Source organism: Panicum hallii, chromosome 1 (assembly GCF_002211085.1).
Source record: "Panicum hallii strain FIL2 chromosome 1, PHallii_v3.1, whole genome shotgun sequence".
In the NCBI taxonomy this organism is placed as follows: domain Eukaryota; kingdom Viridiplantae; phylum Streptophyta; class Magnoliopsida; order Poales; family Poaceae; genus Panicum; species Panicum hallii.
In genome coordinates this window covers 50,901,185-50,918,244 of record NC_038042.1, presented here as the reverse complement: position 1 = coordinate 50,918,244, position 17,060 = coordinate 50,901,185, and the positions used below count along the sequence as shown (strand labels likewise).

Here is a 17,060-nt window from a genome sequence, read left to right as displayed (position 1 = left end):
CTAGTTTTGATAAAGACACATTGAAAGGCACCGGGTTTCGATCGGATGCCGAAATAATTGAAGCCTTAGCAGTGCGAATCAAATAGGATGTAGTTGCAAATACACTCCATTGCATGGAAGTGAGATGGAACAATGAAGAATGGGGCTTTTCAATTCAGTCGTACCTGTGGCACCTCTATATATGATGACATTTGTATATAAATTTGTTCCTTTTGCAAGGTAGTTTATATTCATTGCCTATATGAGGCTATCTAATCTTGTACTTCATATTTTAGCTAGGTTGGTTCAAATCAAATAGATGCCATCATATATAGGCGCCCATTCTTAGTTATATATCAATTCATCTAGGCTTTATTATACCTAAGCGGGTTGATGATGTAGCTTTTATTTGACATTTAGTAAGGCTCAACGCTATGGTCTCCCCAAAATCATCATAGTACAATCATTTAAAATACAAATGTATATACCTATTATAATTTGGCTGAGTTTTCGAATTAAAATACAACTTACAAAAGTGGACAGTGGTAAAGTAATTCAAATATAGGTCATTTTAGACCGATATTGATACATCAGGTCAAATAACCTTTTTTTAGCACATGTAGGTCAAATGACATTGGAGCCCTTCGTTATGCTCCCTCCGTCCTAAATTATTAGTCATTTTAGTTTTTCTAGATGCATAGTTTTTGTTATGCATTTAGATATATGTTATGTCTAGATGCATAGCAAAATTTATGTATCTATAAAAGTTAAAACGACTACCGATTTGGGACGGAGGGAGTACTACTTTAATTTGTACTAGGAAATATTTCTTTCTCAAATATATAGGAGAACCACATATATCATTGTATTAAGTAGTGAAAAGTTTATTTAAATATTAATTTTGTGAGAGGGGTAGAGCAGCGGCAATCAAGGAAAGAAGAAAAGAGTACAGATGCGTATTAGCTCTAGGATTATATTTTCTTTTGAAGGGACTCTAGGATTACTTATAAAAGTCGAGACCAAACATCATGCATGCATCGAACATGATTTCAAATGAAAACACGATTTATAACAGGTACGGGAAAAAATGTCAGATATGATTCCAACATACGAATTACTTGAGACCAATTTGTGTACCGTTGCACGTTTGGCATCTAGAGAAGTAGAGATTCCCGACCCGACCGGATGACCCGCACGCACGGCCGGCCCGCACACGTACTACGTACGTAGGACACGCCGCATCAGCCGTAATAATATCTCGGGGAGAGACGACGGGCCTACAGTCTATACACGTACGGAGTACGTACCAGACCACATAGGCGGCTACTGGCAAGGCGCTTTACGTAGGCCGTAGGCGTACCTGGTCCCCGGCCCGCCATTCAAGCCTCCGGTTCCACCATGCCCGGGAAGATCGAGCCAGACCGGGGCCAGAGGCTTTTGTCACGCCAAGCCAAGCCGAAGAAACGGCCGCGCCTGGCCGGCCGCTCGCTCGCCGGACCGGTCAAATCGGCCGCCGCTCTCTCGACCCGACGCCTACGCCGTGCCTGCCCGCGCGGCGACACAGCACGCCCAGGCGTATTAATGAGACGTACTAGGGGCCTTGCTGCTCCGTATATCCCTCGCACGCACGGGTCACGCGCGCCACGGCACGGCCGATCGGCGGCCGCACGCCGGCGATCGATCGCTGCGGCCGCGCGCCGAGGCGGAGAGCCGGCCGGGCAGGGGGAGGAGAGGGAGACCGCGCGCATCGTGGCACAGTCGGGCCGGGGGCCCGGGCGCCGCCCCCCCCACTCGCCCCGCTTTTTCCAGTCGCCAACAGTCTCGAGATGCCGACCGCTGCAGCGCGCGTGGAGACAGGCGAGGCCGGGGGGAGGTAGCGCTCGGCGTGTCGCTTTGCCCCCGTCCCATACACCAACGGCTCTCGCTTTCCCTTTGCCCAGGGGCCAGGGCCGGCCGCGGCCAGGCCATATATCCAGCACGCTGCTCGCGCCGCGGTCCACACCCATACCATACCGGCCGCCCTCCCCTCCTGCTCGTCCCAGCCTGCCTGCCTGCCTGCCTGCCTTTCCCTCGCCGCTCCCGGCAAGATCCACATGCAGTAGTGGTAGTAGCAACAGGATCGTCGTCGTCGGAGTTTGGCTGGCCTCCCTTGTTGCTACTAGCTGCTGCTTCGATCGGCTGGCTTTCAAATCAGGAACAACGACAGATCCGAGGCTTTCTCGAATCGGGCAGGTCCATCAAATCGCAAGTTAGCCAGCAGCCCTGGCAGCGGCTAGCCATCAAATCACACTCATCAAATCAAAGGGGACCAAAAGGATATCTCTGGCTCCTGCCTCCTCTCCCCTAGTCGTATAAAATTTCCCTTTCGGCTCCGCCCCCCTTCTGCTTCTTCCGTCCCGGCCTCCTTCCCCCTCCTCCGATCTCCCTCTCGCTGAGCTATACCTGCTGCTTATTGCTTTTCCCCCTGCGATATATCCGTTCCTCCTTGCCCTAGCTAGCCGCCGGATCGAGCGAGGCCATACTCGTCGCCCGTCCTCGACTCCCCCGTCGATCTCGACAGCGCCAGCGCCTCAGGTGCCGGAGCTGCCGCACTCGGTCGTCGAAATCTATCATGATGTCGTCCTCGTCCTCGTCGTCGGCCGCCTTCCCGCTGGACCACCTCGCGCCGTCCCCCACTGAGCAGCTCTGCTACGTGCACTGCAACTGCTGCGACACCATCCTCGCCGTACGTGCGGTGGCGCCGAGCGCGCGAGCGCCCCACCCACACCTACCGACACCGCTCTTCTCCTCCTGCTTCTTCTGCTTGCTATTGCTTGTGTTTGCTTCTTCCTTCTCTGTTCCGCTTCCTGACGGTTTGTTATCATTATCCATTCGTTCTGATGTGCTGATGTGATCTCGCTCGGATCTCTGCAAGCAGGTCGGCGTGCCGTGCAGCAGCCTGTTCAAGACGGTGACGGTGCGCTGCGGCCACTGCGCCAACCTGCTCTCCGTCAATCTCCGCGGCCTCCTGCTCCCGCCCGCGGCGCCGCCGGCCAACCAGCTCAGCTTCGGCGGCGGCCACTCCTTGCTCTCCCCCACATCCCCGCATGGCCTCTTGGTATGGACAAGCAAAACCCACCCAACTTAATTGTCCAATTAGTCTAACACTTTAACCTAGTGCGTATCCCCTCCCTAGCTTGTTCATTATTTGCAGCTATGAAAGCTGAGATCAGTGAGTGAATGTGTGCTTGTTCATGCGCAGGACGAGTTCGCGTTCCAGGCGCCGAGCCTCCTGATGGATCAGGCGAGCGCCAACCTGAGCAGCACCATCACGGGCCGCAGCAACAGCAGCAGCTGCGCCAGCAACCTGCCGGCCGCGCCGATGCCTGCAGCCAAGCCGCCCGTGCAGCAGGAACCCGAGATGCCCAAGAGCGCCCCGTCGGTGAACAGGCGTAAGGACCCGCGTACTTCTTGCCCTCATTCCTATGGATTCTTGCTGCTCTCTCCTCTAATCTCTTGGTACTTCTCCGTTACTTTTCCGAACCAAGGGTACTTATCACTAGTCAAGGCGAACAGCGAGTGCAGGGGGTGAACTCGGGAAGCCGTGCACCGCACTGTTCCCGGCCATTTCCATTGTTGTTTTACAGTTCCTTGGGTGGTTATCGGACAGAGAATTTGGAACACAAGAGGATGAGTAGGGGCACATCACCTCAGCTTAACAGTGCCCGTGCAGTCAACTGGAATAAAATAACAGTAACACTTTTGTGCTTAATTAGAAATTAAAACTCGATGAGGAACAAGCTAGTTTTCACCGTGTGATAAAACATAGGGGGTGAAAACGAGACCTTACCGGCCTATAACAAGACGACATACAATCATGTCTTGTTGTGGCAGGCCGGGCTGCCCATCCTTTGCTCGTCAGTTGCAAACAGTCGGCGTGTATAGTGGAGTAGTTGCTCGCTGGATAAGCTCACCCATTCGTCCATGTTTCCTACGGATACATGCTGACTCGAATCCACCCTACAAATCTAACTTTTGCAGCTCCGGAGAAGCGGCAGAGAGTCCCGTCGGCGTACAACCGGTTCATCAAGTAAGATTTTATTTATTTGCAACAGATAAAATCCCTGCATGTAGAATGCATTTCCCTTTTAAGAGTTGGCTCTAGCGTATGCTCCACCTAGCTTGCTCGTCTTCTTGCTAGTTAATGTGCTGCTGGCTGTGCGCACAGGGATGAGATCCAGCGCATCAAGGCCGGCAACCCGGACATCACCCACCGGGAGGCGTTCAGCGCAGCCGCAAAGAATGTAACTTTCTTCTTCTTCTTCTTCCCTGAAGCACAGCAGTAACAACTGCGTACTCGTGGCTAGTTAGCTGTTTGCGTGTCTAGTGATTTGACCCGTGACTTTACAATGTCAGACCCCAGCAGAGGCACACAGTTTGTGTCCGGCGCCGGCTGCTTGCGCGTGAGCGAGATGCATGCCGGGCATGCCTGTGCGGCTCTGTGCCTCTGTGGGAGCCTTTAGCCCCACCCGCACAGCGTATTGCAGCTAGCGTCCGTTTTGCATTTGCTTCAGGCTGCTTTACTAATGCAAAACCTGCAGATTACTTTGCTGCTTTGGCTTTAATTTCTTCTCCTTTAATTTGTGTTTGCTGCAACCAGTGGGCACATTTCCCGCACATCCATTTCGGCCTCATGCCGGACCAGGGCCTCAAGAAGACTTTCAAGACTCAGGTATCAAAGCACACACGACTGGAACCCTAACCTAGCTGTATTACATGTCTGTAAATGCTCACCTGAAAGAATTCAGAGCATCAAGCAACACTACTATATATATATATGTGCTTCTCTAACTCGATGTTCAGTCATCTTTATTAGCTGTTTCCTGGGCTGTGATTTGCAGGATGGCGCTGAAGACATGCTTCTCAAGGATGGTCTCTATGCAGCAGCGGCAGCGGCAGCCGCCGCCAACATGGGCATCACCCCATTCTAGCTGGTTTAGGCATGCTTCAGCCAACAAGTTCTGGGCACACAGTGGCCATCGCCCATCGCCCTTGTGCCGCGTTCTAGGGTTTCGTCTCAGATCTTGATCTCAATATCGCGTTTAATTAGAGTACTTTCCAGTATGGAGGTAGAAATGGAGAATCAAGTTAGGGCACCTAGGAGGCCTCTCTATCTTATGATCCTCTAGGTACAGACTTATTGTGTTCTCTATTTCGACCCCTTTTGGTTCCTGTTTTCTCTTTCTCGCTCGTTTTTGTTCCTGGACCCCTTCTATCCGCCTGTAGAGAAGTCGTTGTGCCTCCTCCGATCCCATGATTGTGTCTGTTCAAGAACATGTTTTTACCATGGACAACTAGCTGAGCATCTAGTAAATCTAGCAACAGTGCCCGTATGTGTTGTCGTTCCTTCCTCCTCGCATGCATGGGGGGTGATTTCTTTCAGCCTGGGGTTTGCATGCATTTGTGGTTAATGTTGTTGTCGACTTGCATAGTTATTGTTTATTCTCCGGAGAATTTAGTTTATATCGATCAGCATAATTTTCAGTTAAAAATAATAACACAGGTCGATCCATTTAATTATTGATGATGCATTATTCCCCTCGAAATGAAATTCAGAAGGGAAATCGAATTGAATTGACAAGCGGACTATACTATTTAGTTAACTAGGAGTAAGATTCTTTGCAAGTGTACAATTTAAAGAACTAATAAAATTTAGGAATAGTCATTACATTTTCCTCATAATTCTAAACAACCAATATTGATGATCTTAATTAAGGTTAGTCTACATAAATGTGGCCTGCAAAGTAATAACGTGGGTAGTTGGGTTCGGTCTATGCATACAAATGATCCGTTTGGTTGATGCGTGCATTGTTCCCTTGGGAAATCAAAATTCAGAGGTAAAATTGAATTAAATTCACCAATGAACTATGCTGTTAAGTTAAGTAGGGCAGAAGTTCTGTATAATTGTTGAACTTACAGAATTAATTTTCTTTTTGAAAACTTCCATGAATATAAATGGAGAATCCCGTCTATATGCAATCATGTTAAAAAATGTGTGCTGGACATTGGAATTATTTCACCCAATGTAGTAATTTATGTAGTAAATCCTGAAATATATCATCTACTTAAACACATGCATGATACTTTTATAAGAACTTTCTATTCTATGCTTTGAAAAATGTTGTGCTTCGAAGAAATTGATAATGTGACTATTTTATGTATGTGTTCATTAGTTAAGGGCATTCCCACCATAATTTTTATTGATTGGATGATAAGCCACATGACATGCACAATATTAAACCAAACACGACGTCAATTTTTTTTAATCTTAGGACGCTAGAAAAAGGGAGCTGGTATTCAAGATTTGTCAAAAGAAAAGTTGGTTCAAGACCTCATGGTATATACTATTTGATCCTACAGATATATGATGTCATTTAAATTATTCAAATATTGAGTAATGAGACAATCAATTTGGTTTTGTTATTAATAATAAACTACCTAGTCTAGGTAGAGTCTTTCAACTAAAAATCTTTCTTTTGACCCCTTAGACAATTTAGTACCATTGTCCTGAAATATAAGGGATTCCGAGTTTGTCCTATGTTAAAATAGTCAAAGTTTGACCCAATTCATAGAAAAGAGCAATAATATTTATGATATCAAATGAGGATATTATATAGATGCATTTTGAAATATAGTTTCATAGCTTACTTGACGTGGTATATTAATACTTTTCTCTATAAATTTAGCCAAACTCAAAATAGTTTGTCCTAGGACAAACTCGGAATCTTTTATATAGGAGGTAGCACAATATAATCCGCTATAGTTTTGCATTTTCCCCGGTGACTAAGTAATTAAGGATGGGTTAACAACAGTGATTACTTTTGCTTCACTATCACTAAAACAGCACATTTAGTTTGTTCCCTTGGTTATTGCATGATGTACATGCCCAACCTGCAATGCAGTCTTGTCCGAAACGTGCCAGATTAAAATCAAGCTCGGATCGTTGTCCTACCCGGACCGCCGGCCGGTGGATCAATCAACCCGTGCATCCAAATTAAAGAGACGACCATGCATGCATGTAGAGCCACAGAGCCCGACTGCTTTCTGCTTTCGTTGGCCCCCCGGACGGACGACGTACGAACGCTGCGTCGCTCCCGGCCGGGCAGCGGCGGCCCAAAGAACGAGAGCGAGAGCCGAGGGAGACGCCACCGAGGCCGCGGGCGGCTGCCGATCCTCGCCAACCAACGAGACAAGCCAGGCCTGCCGCGCCCTGGGCGCTTTGCTTTCCTTGACACGACGTGTGGGCGCCGTGATTTCTGTGTACGACGTGCGCGTGTGATCCGGCGACGCATTATTGCGGCGGAGCATGTCGGGGCGTTCCTGCATGCCCATGAATCATGAGGCTTCTGCCCGGCTGCCTCCCGTGACGTGACTACTGATCTGCCTGCCTGCCGTGCAGCCTGCTTGGTCGCTCGCTGGTTTCTGGTCCGATTCCGAAGCGCGTGCGTGGGTCACGCCTGACCGGTGGGGCCCTCTGCCGATGTGCTACGCGCATGGTACGCGTCAACGCGGGCAAGCCGTTAACGTGAGAACTCGAGAGTGAAAAACACATACACTGGCTCGTTCCACACGATCGCATTACTTTCACGGGCCTGGGTGTGATGATGGATGCGGTGCGGTCGGCAATGTTGAATGTCATCAAGCGGTTGGCCCAGAGAAAAGAAGCCCGTACGCATGTTTCACGGAGCCCACCCTCAGGAGAAAAGAACACTCCTTGAGCCCACCCGAACTGGATTAAAGGCCCAGCCCCAAGAGACCTGCCTGCAGGCTGCAGCACTGTGAGTCTGTGACCACGCCTACCTGCCGCCCGCACTCTCCGGCCGTCCTCGCCGGCTTGGCCCCCGAAATTCGACGCATCCAGCGCGGGGCTGGAGCTGAGAGCCTGAGACCTCACAAGCGTCTCCGGCGCCAGACCGGCGCGACACGCCCGCCGACCCAGAGTTCGTTTGGGTGCCGCACGTCGCACTCAGCCATCGGCACCAATTATAAGAGCCGGTCTAGGCATGACGGGAGCAAATCCGGAAGAAGGAAGAAATGGAGAGCGCGTGATCCGTGCGTTTCGGAGGCGTGCCTTGGGATCGGACTTCCTGTATCGCCGCATTTCCGCCTTGACAATTTCCCTAAACAGCTGCTCTGTCAGCAAGTGCGGTTCGCAGAAGAGGAGGGGCCGCTCATTTTCTGTGGCCGGTCTAGCTCAACCTTTGACTTGGAAGACGTGGCTGCTAATGTCAAGAATCCTCACTCGACCACAGAGGCTACCGATGATGGCCGAGTCTATAAGCCTAGCAGTGACTGTAGGATGCATAGAGAAAAAATGAATTTCGTAGGAATACACGAGAACTGGATTTTCCCCAATCGGCCAGTCAAGTCCCCACCGGAACCCGCAGGAAGCGAAAGTCAGAGGCGAGGCTCGCTCTCATGTCGGTTCATGAACAGGCGCAACCGTACCAGGTTTTGCTTGCGGTTGCAAACTCGGGGACTTTCTGGTAGGGGATCGGACGCACGCACCGGCACCGCATCTGTTTTTAGGAAAAGACCAGCCAGCCAGCAAGCAAGCACGCACGCTGCTGGTACTACTCCTACTACTACGTGACAGCGCGTCGTACTTGTCAATTCTGACGTCGCACCGGCCTGCCGGCTATAAAATGGTCGTCCGAAGGCGACCCGCGGGGAACCGAACCGCTGACACCCTTCGCGCGAGCCGCCGCCCGCAGCAGCCAGCGGGAACGTGCCGCGTCGCGAGCCTCCGCGGCAGCAGTAGAAGGGAAGGGAAGGGAAGGGAAGGGAAGACCCCGCTGACACCGGCCGGTCACGGACTCGGGCAGCCGGAACGAGCGTGGCGGCCGATCGAATCGAATCCAGGGCTCCCCAGGCAGGTTCGGCGCCAATGAACAGTACGAGCACCAGGCGATGCGGACGCGAAACGGCCTCCGATGTAAACGCCGCAACCGCCGCCGAGTCCTGACCCCTCGTTCCGCCTCCGGAGGAAAAACGGGGAGCTGGAGCTGGAGGGAAACGGGAGGGCGAGCTGGGGCCTGGGGGAGTGAGATGAGAGAAAGCGACCGGCGCGCAGCCTGCCAGCCAGCCAGCCAGCCTCACGCCCGTAATTCCGGTATGGACGCGCCTGTGTGGTGTTCACACGAATATCCTGCGTCGCCACGTCGCCGGTGCCGCAGCCAGGGCCGCCAGCCTTCTCGCCCCTTCCAAAGCCCGAATTTTCCCCGGCTCCGGGTTCCCCGTTCGCCTCCGCTTCCTCCTCCGCTCCAGGAATATAGATAGCCGGAGGAAAAAAAACAGAGGAGGAGGAGGGGGGGAGGGGCGAGGCATCGAGAACCCGGATTTCAATCCCCACCTCGCCGCTCCCACCGGCGCGGACCGCGTCCCGTTCGATTGCCCCAGGAGGCCAGGAGTGTTCTGTTCTGCCCAGGATGAGCACCGAGGCCGGGGAGCTGCTCGGGATCGACCCCGTCGAGCTACGGTTCCCATGTATGTGTCTTCTTCCTGTTGGTGTTTCCCCCTTCCTCGCGGGTTCTATTGGTTTCCGTGGAATTCATGTCGGTAATCGCGGTAGTTTCGATGGATATCCGGGGAAATTTTGATGCTCCGCGTGGAGCCTCCATTTGATGATTTTTCTACGGATGTTTGTCGGGTTCCCGAATTTTTGTCCGATTTCGATGTTTGTTCGCTGGTTTGTCTTCATTCTGGGGTAAATCCGCGACCGTCCTGTTCCTTCATTTCCTAATGTCTCTATTTTCTCTCTCTCAACCATGCAGTCGAATTAAATAAGCAGATCTCGTGCACGCTGCAGCTGACGAACAGGACAGACAAGCAGGTCGCGTTCAAGGTAAAACGAATCATTCTCGTGGATTTTTCAGGCAAAAGCTATATAAACCCTGTAATTACGTGAAAATTGTACCGCTGGGACTGAAATTCGTGCAACATTGCGGCTTTGTAGGTCAAGACAACGAGCCCGAAGAAGTACTGCGTTCGACCGAATAATGGCATTGTGGCACCCCGGTCCACAGCCGATGTTGTTGGTAATTTGGTGAATCACTGAATTATCCTGACAGAACTGGTTGTATGTTAACATCTTACACGCGCCTTGAATTATTCGATTCAGTTACAATGCAAGCGCAGCGGGAGGCGCCACCGGACATGCAATGCAAGGACAAATTCCTTGTGCAGAGCGCCATTGTGGCCAAGGAGATTGTGCCAAAGGAAGTCACCGGAGACATGGTATTTTGCGGTTCAGTATTTGTATTGGCAGTTTTCTGTCTTGTTCTTTTGATTTAGTGGCAGTTACTTTTTTATATATTATATAGTCAGTAACAGCGTGCCCCTCCTCTTCACTAAAAAAAAAACCGTATGTGGGATTTTTGTAGTTTACCAAAGAATCAGGCAATGTGGTTGATGAAGTGAAATTGAAGGTGGTTTATCTCACGCCATCCACCCAAAGCGAGGGATTTGAGGATGGTTCTGCGGGCAGTTTGAATTATCAAGAGGTATGGCTATGATCTTGAAGCAATTGTTCTATATAGTTGACAGCCATGCTTGTTAGCAATATGCGCTCACTGTTAACTGTCTGATGGAGTAGTTGCAGTTATTTTCTGTAACTACCTAACTGATAAGCTATTCCAGCGATCATCAATTCTACCTGCTGTCAACCTTGAACTGAGAGTCGATCTTTCTTTGCAGGAAACAAAAGAACCTAATGAACAGAAAAAAAATGAAACAAAAGAAACTAAAAAACAAGAAAAAAATAATCTCAGAGGTGAACCTCAATTTTATATAAAAAACAAGCTGTATCTACTAATGATTCTAGGTGTAGTACTATTGCACTTTAAAGACCTGTGCCCCAAAGGTCATCAAGTTTGTAGTATCAGCAAGCCATTCACTTACACATTGCTCTGAACTAGATGGAGCTAACCATTGTTCTATAGTATCACCTGAGCTCATTCCTGCATTGATCAGCCACTGGATGGAAACTAGAAAAGATTCATAAATTAGAGATGGGCAGATGGCATTTAAGTTCAAGACGATCCTTATAGAAGATGTTGACATGGAATATTTCTTCCCTTTTACTTGTTTCCAAATGACATACACTACGACTAACATCTCTAGCATTCAGCTAAAGCCTATAACATTTCTTCAAATTGTTGATATATGTTAGACGTTATTACTGACAGCAGACTTAACTGTATTTGATCAATTTTCTCCTCACAGTTGACGTATGCAGTCTTTTGATTATATCAATAAACTTTACTGCATAATCTTTGGTTCATTAATTATTGATCCTTTATCTGTGTAAATTTAGATGTAAACAGACGTTAATTGGTTGCATTTTCCTATAGTACTAGCTAACCGTTTCTACCTATACCGAATTCTTCAGCATTTCAACAAGTCTTATTAACAAAGTGATTGAGGCCTTAGTAGGTGTCCTAGATGCCAGTGATATATTGAGCCTTGACATGGATTATTTATGTTTTTGTAGCCACTTGCTTTGATTTCGAAACTGATGGAGGAGAAGAATTCTGCTGTTGAACTGAACAACAAGCTTCGGCAAGAATTGGTTAGTGGTTTTTAGCTTACTATGGAAACATTTGATAAACTCAAGTGCATTTTTTTTCCTTTGACTGTAGGCACTACATTCAGATTTTTGAGGTTTTATTTTCTAGGCTAGACAAAGTAGTGGTATTAGTCTTGTGCATTTATCTTCAAATGCTCAATACAAGATTGTGCACTGCTTCCTTTCCTGTAATCTGTTTTACATGGGCTACATGTAGCTTTGTCTTGTATTTCCTTTGGCCTAATGACCTTTCATTATTTCCAGTGCAGAACTACCTATCTATCAACTAATCTGTGCATATTCGTATACTCCCTCCATATAAAGTGTATTTTTATTTGAATCAAGCATCAAAATTTTTGTCCAACAATTAAATCAAATTATATACTTGTCTCGTGTACAGAAGATGTATCAATAGATTCATATTTTGAAGTGCTCTTTATAAAGTGATGCAAGAGTAATTAAAGGTCGAAATCTGCTTTTAAGAACTACTACTACATACCAAAATATGCCTGAAATAATGGAGGGAGGGAGTACTGCTGTATTGCTTCCCGCAACAACGAGATCTGAATACTTGGATCAATTTCAGTGGCAGTACAGACCTTGGCTGATAATAACTTTGTTGGAATTTTAACAGGATCTTCTGAGGCGAGACATCAGCAGGCAGCACGGTGGTTTCTCATTAGTTTTAGTACTGGTGGTTGCTATTATGGGAATACTACTAGGTTTCCTCATGAAGAGATGAGTGCGTAATGATTTATCTTGTTTGGCTTTTCTTTCAAGAACTAAACAAATTGTACGTGTTCTCTGTGTGCTTGCTATTGTACAACTCCGATCCTGGTCTGTTTGTCATAGCATCTGATGCCTATTGTAATTTTCTGATTCAAATTATAAAGTTTAGCCAGTCAATAAGTCGTAGTTCTCCCCTACACACGAGCTGCTACCAGCTTGCTATTGACATGAGGTTTAGCCTTTTGAAATTTGAAAGATTGACTAATTGTTGGCATCCTTTTGTACATACAAACAGAATTGTTTCTTTGAAATTGTGGCTTGTCGCGTACAATGTTGGATGCTTTGTAAATTGCTCGGAGCAGTGTCTCCGCCATATCATGACATTGTTGAAGAACATCCGCATTATTTTATAGTGCTAAAAGAGATTCAGACTGATGTGTGGCTTGCTCAAATGATTCGTCCTGTTACAGATGCCAGTGTAGCTGCGCTATTTAATTTTTTCATGCTAAATTGGTAAAGAACGAGTAACTATTCAGCCTTTCAGCTTCCATGAAAATTGATCCGAGCCTTAAAAGATCCATGGCTAATAGCCTAATACAACTAAAACAAACCTCAAGTCCTCAACAGATCTTCTTCTTATATGCCTGCGGTCACAATTACGAAAAAGGGTGTACACCAGATCAAGTGAGAGGAGTATGTAGTACTATCTGGTAACGGTGTATCCATGCTGGGCATTGACATAATTGGAAGCATCATTCTGAATCCTCAAAACATACTGTAGAAATCATGGAATTTGTTTCCAGAATTTTCCCAGATTACCTTCTGACAAGATTCTAAATTTTTTCTAAAGGCGTATCAGAGTCATATTGCTACAGCTAAACCAGAGTACAGAAAAATAAAAGTACAATGATGAGAAGAACTAAAACATATGTGACTACTCTAGATGTAACACATTTGATTCAATCTTCATATAGCAAATGCCCGTGATTATTATCACTACAAAAATTTGGTATGTACCATGCATTTTATATGAATCTTTTTGGGGAGGGGAATGCATGAGCTCTCAGGGCTTGCTATCCACCGGCTTGGAAGCTTTCTGCTCCCATGTTTCGATCTGCTTCATTGTCTTCTCTCTCCTACGCTTTAGCGCTTTGAATTCCTCAGGGCTGAAAGGAGGGGGCAGATCGCATGGGCCAGCATTGCTGGCAGACCTCACCATTGAATCCTCCATGAACTTCTTCTCACGGCCTATAGCTTGGCAAGCTAAAGACTCGGAACAGACCTCAACAGCTTCAGGTGGTTTGGTTGGCTTGAACCTTAGGAGCTTGGCATACTCAGTTATGAGGTGAAACATGTAGTCATATACGTAGTCCATACTGAGCTCTTTTTGAATGAAGTTGCTTGCTTGCTTCCCTATTTTCTGTGCCTATATTTTAAGAGGAGATACATGGACGCAGTTATTATCAAAAAATGCAAATCCTTTACAAATGTACGTAACAAAATATTCTCTATAGCAGAAAATGGGTGTTCTTGACTCCAATATGATCATTACTTGTGAAAATCACGTACAATCGGACTAGAGCTAGGCAAGTATTCCTCATACGAAGCTTTTGCCAGCAATTTTTGCGCTTGTAATATTTGTATCCTTTGTGTTATTATGTTATAACCGAAAGTTCTATGCTTTTAACCAAAGCATATATCAAAGCAAGCACAGCAAATAAATAAATAATGTTGAAATCACTCCACGGTGGTTTGATTAATATGGGTGTCCTTAAAGATATCTCCTGAGTTCAGATAACACAAAGCGTCTTACAAGCAACGTAGTTCAGATAACACCAAGCGTCTTACAATCAATGTGTTCCAATTCAGACAAATAAGGAAGAGTATGTTATGGTATAGAGTAGAAAACTTTCATTACTGATATGTAAAAGGCATATAACAAAAAAATACCTTCTGTTTGTGAGAATTGCCCCAGTCAACAGCATACTTGATTGAGCTACACTTATTGTCATCCTGAACAGGCCAATAATGTTGCATGGGCATCAGCACCCTTGAATAGAAATCATAGTATTTTGGTGTAACCACTAGTGTCATTGAATCACAAGCTAGAATATACTTCTCGCTGACTGACCATGCAGATCCTTCAATATAAATCTTGTACCTGTCTCCCAAAGAAAGAAGGTCAGCATCACTGCAGAACAACATAAATTTTAACTTGCCTGCAAGAAAAGAAAACAAACCTATGGGTGCATTGACTAGACAAATCTGACTGTTTGTATCCTGCCTTGATCTCTTTGAGCCAATCCTAAATGATAGAAAAAATGAACTAGCTAATCAATGATGAACCACCATTACCAGAACTGTTTCAGTTAAAAGTGGCCATCCACTAATAATGAAGGCTTTAAGCATTTTATGGGATGGAGTTGAACAATTTAATGAAGGAGGTAACTTGTGAGAAGACAGAAGAGAATGGGCTATTATAATTTGTCTAAGTATAAGAAACTTCAATGTGACATAAAGAGAAGCAAAGTACCTGTTTGTAAATCCGTGCGTTCCATTCATGCTCCCTGGAGACATTACACTTGACGAGCTCCTGCCTTATAGCTGCAACATCTGGATTCCCTTTCCAGTAAGCATAAGGTTTTCTATCCATCCATTTCACCCTCCTGTTGCCCCTGGCCAATTCTTTCTGCAGAGCATCCCAAGGCTTTATGTTGATCTCAGGCCTGTCATCAGTCATCACAGACAGTTTATTAGGTGGTTGTGCCTTTGTCTGAAGTCTGAACATCAAAACCCAAAAGAACAGACTATCAACAACAATTTCGCTTCGCTAGCCCTTAAAAATATAAACATTAGAAATGAAACTGATCTTTTGCAATTGGTTCTCGTCGATTTCACAATTATCAACAAGGAGTGCAGTGAATACTGATCGAACCATGCCAACGCACGAAAGAAGCAAAACTAATTTGTGGTGAGAAAAAAGAAGCTAGGATCAGTTGCTTACCAGCCCCAGAAAGACCAGTCTGGGAAGACAACGTCGAGCGTCTCATTGTCGCCACAGTACCTGAAGACCGGTGGCAATACGGTTGCGTTCTCCCCCTCGTACTGGTCAGCGTGCACAACGGGCCAGTCGACGCAGTCGAACATGAGGTCGAGGTCAGGGACGCGGCCGGGGTAGCGCCGGAGCAGCTGCAGCATGCCCCAGATCGTGAAGAGGTCGCGCGTCTGGAATGCCGGCGCGATGCGCTCGATGTAGGCGCGGCCCCGGATGACAACAAGGCGGAAGTTGGCGGTGGCGCGTGCCTGGTCGACCATGGCGCGGGTGATGCCCCCCGCGGCGCGCCATGGGTGGAGGTCCTCGTGTATGAAGCGGAAGTAGGTGGGGCAGGTTGAGGAAGCGTTGGCGGTGGCGGGGAGCGGCGGCGGGTCGGGGATGGCGGCGCAGGTGGAGGCGGAGGAGGCGTTGGGGGAGAGCACGAGGTCGAGGGTCTGGGAAATGTTGCTGGGTATGTCCGGGTCGCGGGGAAGCGGCGGCGCCGAGCAGGATAGGGAGTAGGTCGCCCGCGGCGGCGGCGGCGCGTCGGGGATGGCCGGGATGGAGATGGTCTGCGTCGCGGTCAGGATTGCCTGCAGGCAGAGGAAGAGTGGAAGACTCAGAGAGCGTTGTGAGCAAGGTTTCTTCAGAAAATTTAATTAGTTCTATTTTTGTTAACAAGGAGATTTTAATCGACTTCTTTGTGTTTTTGTTATGGACTATAAACTTCTGTATTGAAAAAGTGCAAAATAATCATGACTAAGAAATGTCTAATTTTTACTAGGTATTCCTTTGTAGGAGTTGTGTTTGAGGAAGCAAACAGTTGAACACATGATTATGCGTTGATTAACATATTTAATAAGAGTATGTGTTGATTAAATGGCTAATACGTGTAGTTTGACATCCAATAACCCCATATGAGTATGTGTTGATTAACATCCCTAGGTGAGTGTGAAATTTTTGTTGAAGAAAAATGGATGGAACTTACCTACCGGTTTTGAGCGCCACTGATCCAGATCGGTGATTGCCAGATGAGTCTGCACGCATGTTAAATTAATTGTCAATTAGTCCCTAGGAAGAACGGCCTTGACTACTCATGCCTCGGTCCCGTGAAACTAATCTTTGTATTATTCCAAGAATCAAACACAAGTATAATAAAATCCTCAAACATCGATACATGAAAATGAAATGCATCGACAAGCAGATTCTTCCGGAAAAAAATGATGCAAAACAGCGAACATATCTATGCCGAACAGCCGAAAATGCAACCGAGTTCAGATGGCGATGGGGGGAGAAGGTGAAACATCAAACGAACTCTTCACTCACGGTGGTGTTGATCCAGCGGGCGGACACGAGGACGCCGACCACGACGATGAAGAAGAAGAGGAAGACGGCCGTGGTCACCGGCGACGACGGCGAGCCCGCGCCGCCCTTGCTCCACCGCCGCCCGTCCGGGACCGCCGCTGCGGCCGCCGAAGCCATCGCCGAGCGGCTGCTCCCCTCGCTTGCCCGCCGCTTCTTCGCTCCGGGCGATCAGAGCCGCGCGCTGTTTCCTCCCGGCCCGTCAGACTCCGCCCCCCGGAAGAGAAGGACGGGATGGGCACTGGCATCGTTGGCACTGGGTCGAGGCATCGAGCACCGGGAGTTGCTGGAGAGCGTTGCGTGCCCGTCGATCGCTCGGGAGGGCGCGCCCACGTGGGCTGCGGCGGGAGG

General features: G+C 47.7%; 3 protein-coding genes across 3 annotated transcripts; 2 read left to right on the top strand and 1 right to left on the bottom strand.

Annotated features, from left to right (window-relative positions):
* The first annotated feature begins 1,999 nt into the window (after window positions 1–1,999).
* LOC112903613 (protein YABBY 4-like) lies at window positions 2,000–5,315 on the top strand. Its single transcript, XM_025972859.1, has 7 exons — window positions 2,000–2,704; window positions 2,897–3,076; window positions 3,221–3,410; window positions 4,000–4,048; window positions 4,187–4,262; window positions 4,619–4,690; window positions 4,860–5,315. The coding sequence occupies exons 1-7, from the start codon at window positions 2,591–2,593 to the stop codon at window positions 4,947–4,949; spliced, it is 771 nt and encodes a 256-aa protein (XP_025828644.1). The 5' UTR covers window positions 2,000–2,590; the 3' UTR covers window positions 4,950–5,315.
* A 3,866-nt stretch (window positions 5,316–9,181) lies between these two features.
* On the top strand, window positions 9,182–12,624 carry LOC112874020 (vesicle-associated protein 1-2-like). The gene is made up of 7 exons (XM_025937161.1): window positions 9,182–9,504; window positions 9,792–9,862; window positions 9,974–10,055; window positions 10,139–10,254; window positions 10,401–10,520; window positions 11,510–11,587; window positions 12,219–12,624. The coding sequence occupies exons 1-7, from the start codon at window positions 9,447–9,449 to the stop codon at window positions 12,324–12,326; spliced, it is 633 nt and encodes a 210-aa protein (XP_025792946.1). The 5' UTR covers window positions 9,182–9,446; the 3' UTR covers window positions 12,327–12,624.
* Window positions 12,625–13,086: 462 nt separating this feature from the next.
* Window positions 13,087–17,056, bottom strand: LOC112874024 (O-glucosyltransferase rumi homolog). Its single transcript, XM_025937172.1, has 7 exons — window positions 16,674–17,056; window positions 16,340–16,384; window positions 15,318–15,940; window positions 14,847–15,039; window positions 14,554–14,618; window positions 14,264–14,474; window positions 13,087–13,739 (listed from the first exon to the last, which is right to left on the bottom strand). Exons 1-7 carry the CDS (start codon window positions 16,827–16,829, stop codon window positions 13,377–13,379), a joined length of 1,656 nt encoding a protein of 551 aa, XP_025792957.1. The 5' UTR covers window positions 16,830–17,056; the 3' UTR covers window positions 13,087–13,376.
* Window positions 17,057–17,060: the final 4 nt, after the last annotated feature.

What these genes read in the sequence shown, in the direction of transcription:
- LOC112874020 (XM_025937161.1), top strand. Translation starts at nt 9,447, where the DNA reads ATGAGCACCGAGGCCGGGGAGCTGCTCGGGATCGACCCCGTCGAGCTA. An exon ending in CGTCGAGCTACGGTTCCCAT is followed by an intron (nt 9,505 to 9,791) that starts GTATGTGTCTTC and finishes TCAACCATGCAG; the next exon opens with TCGAATTAAATAAGCAGATC. An exon ending in GTCCACAGCCGATGTTGTTG is followed by an intron (nt 10,056 to 10,138) that starts GTAATTTGGTGA and finishes TATTCGATTCAG; the next exon opens with TTACAATGCAAGCGCAGCGG.
- LOC112874024 (XM_025937172.1), bottom strand. Translation starts at nt 16,829, where the DNA reads ATGGCTTCGGCGGCCGCAGCGGCGGTCCCGGACGGGCGGCGGTGGAGC. An exon ending in ATCAGTGGCGCTCAAAACCG is followed by an intron (nt 15,941 to 16,339) that starts GTAGGTAAGTTC and finishes CTCTGCCTGCAG; the next exon opens with GCAATCCTGACCGCGACGCA. An exon ending in ACGCACGGATTTACAAACAG is followed by an intron (nt 14,619 to 14,846) that starts GTACTTTGCTTC and finishes TCTATCATTTAG; the next exon opens with GATTGGCTCAAAGAGATCAA.
- LOC112903613 (XM_025972859.1), top strand. Translation starts at nt 2,591, where the DNA reads ATGATGTCGTCCTCGTCCTCGTCGTCGGCCGCCTTCCCGCTGGACCAC. An exon ending in GCTGCGACACCATCCTCGCC is followed by an intron (nt 2,705 to 2,896) that starts GTACGTGCGGTG and finishes CTCTGCAAGCAG; the next exon opens with GTCGGCGTGCCGTGCAGCAG. An exon ending in CATCCCCGCATGGCCTCTTG is followed by an intron (nt 3,077 to 3,220) that starts GTATGGACAAGC and finishes GTTCATGCGCAG; the next exon opens with GACGAGTTCGCGTTCCAGGC.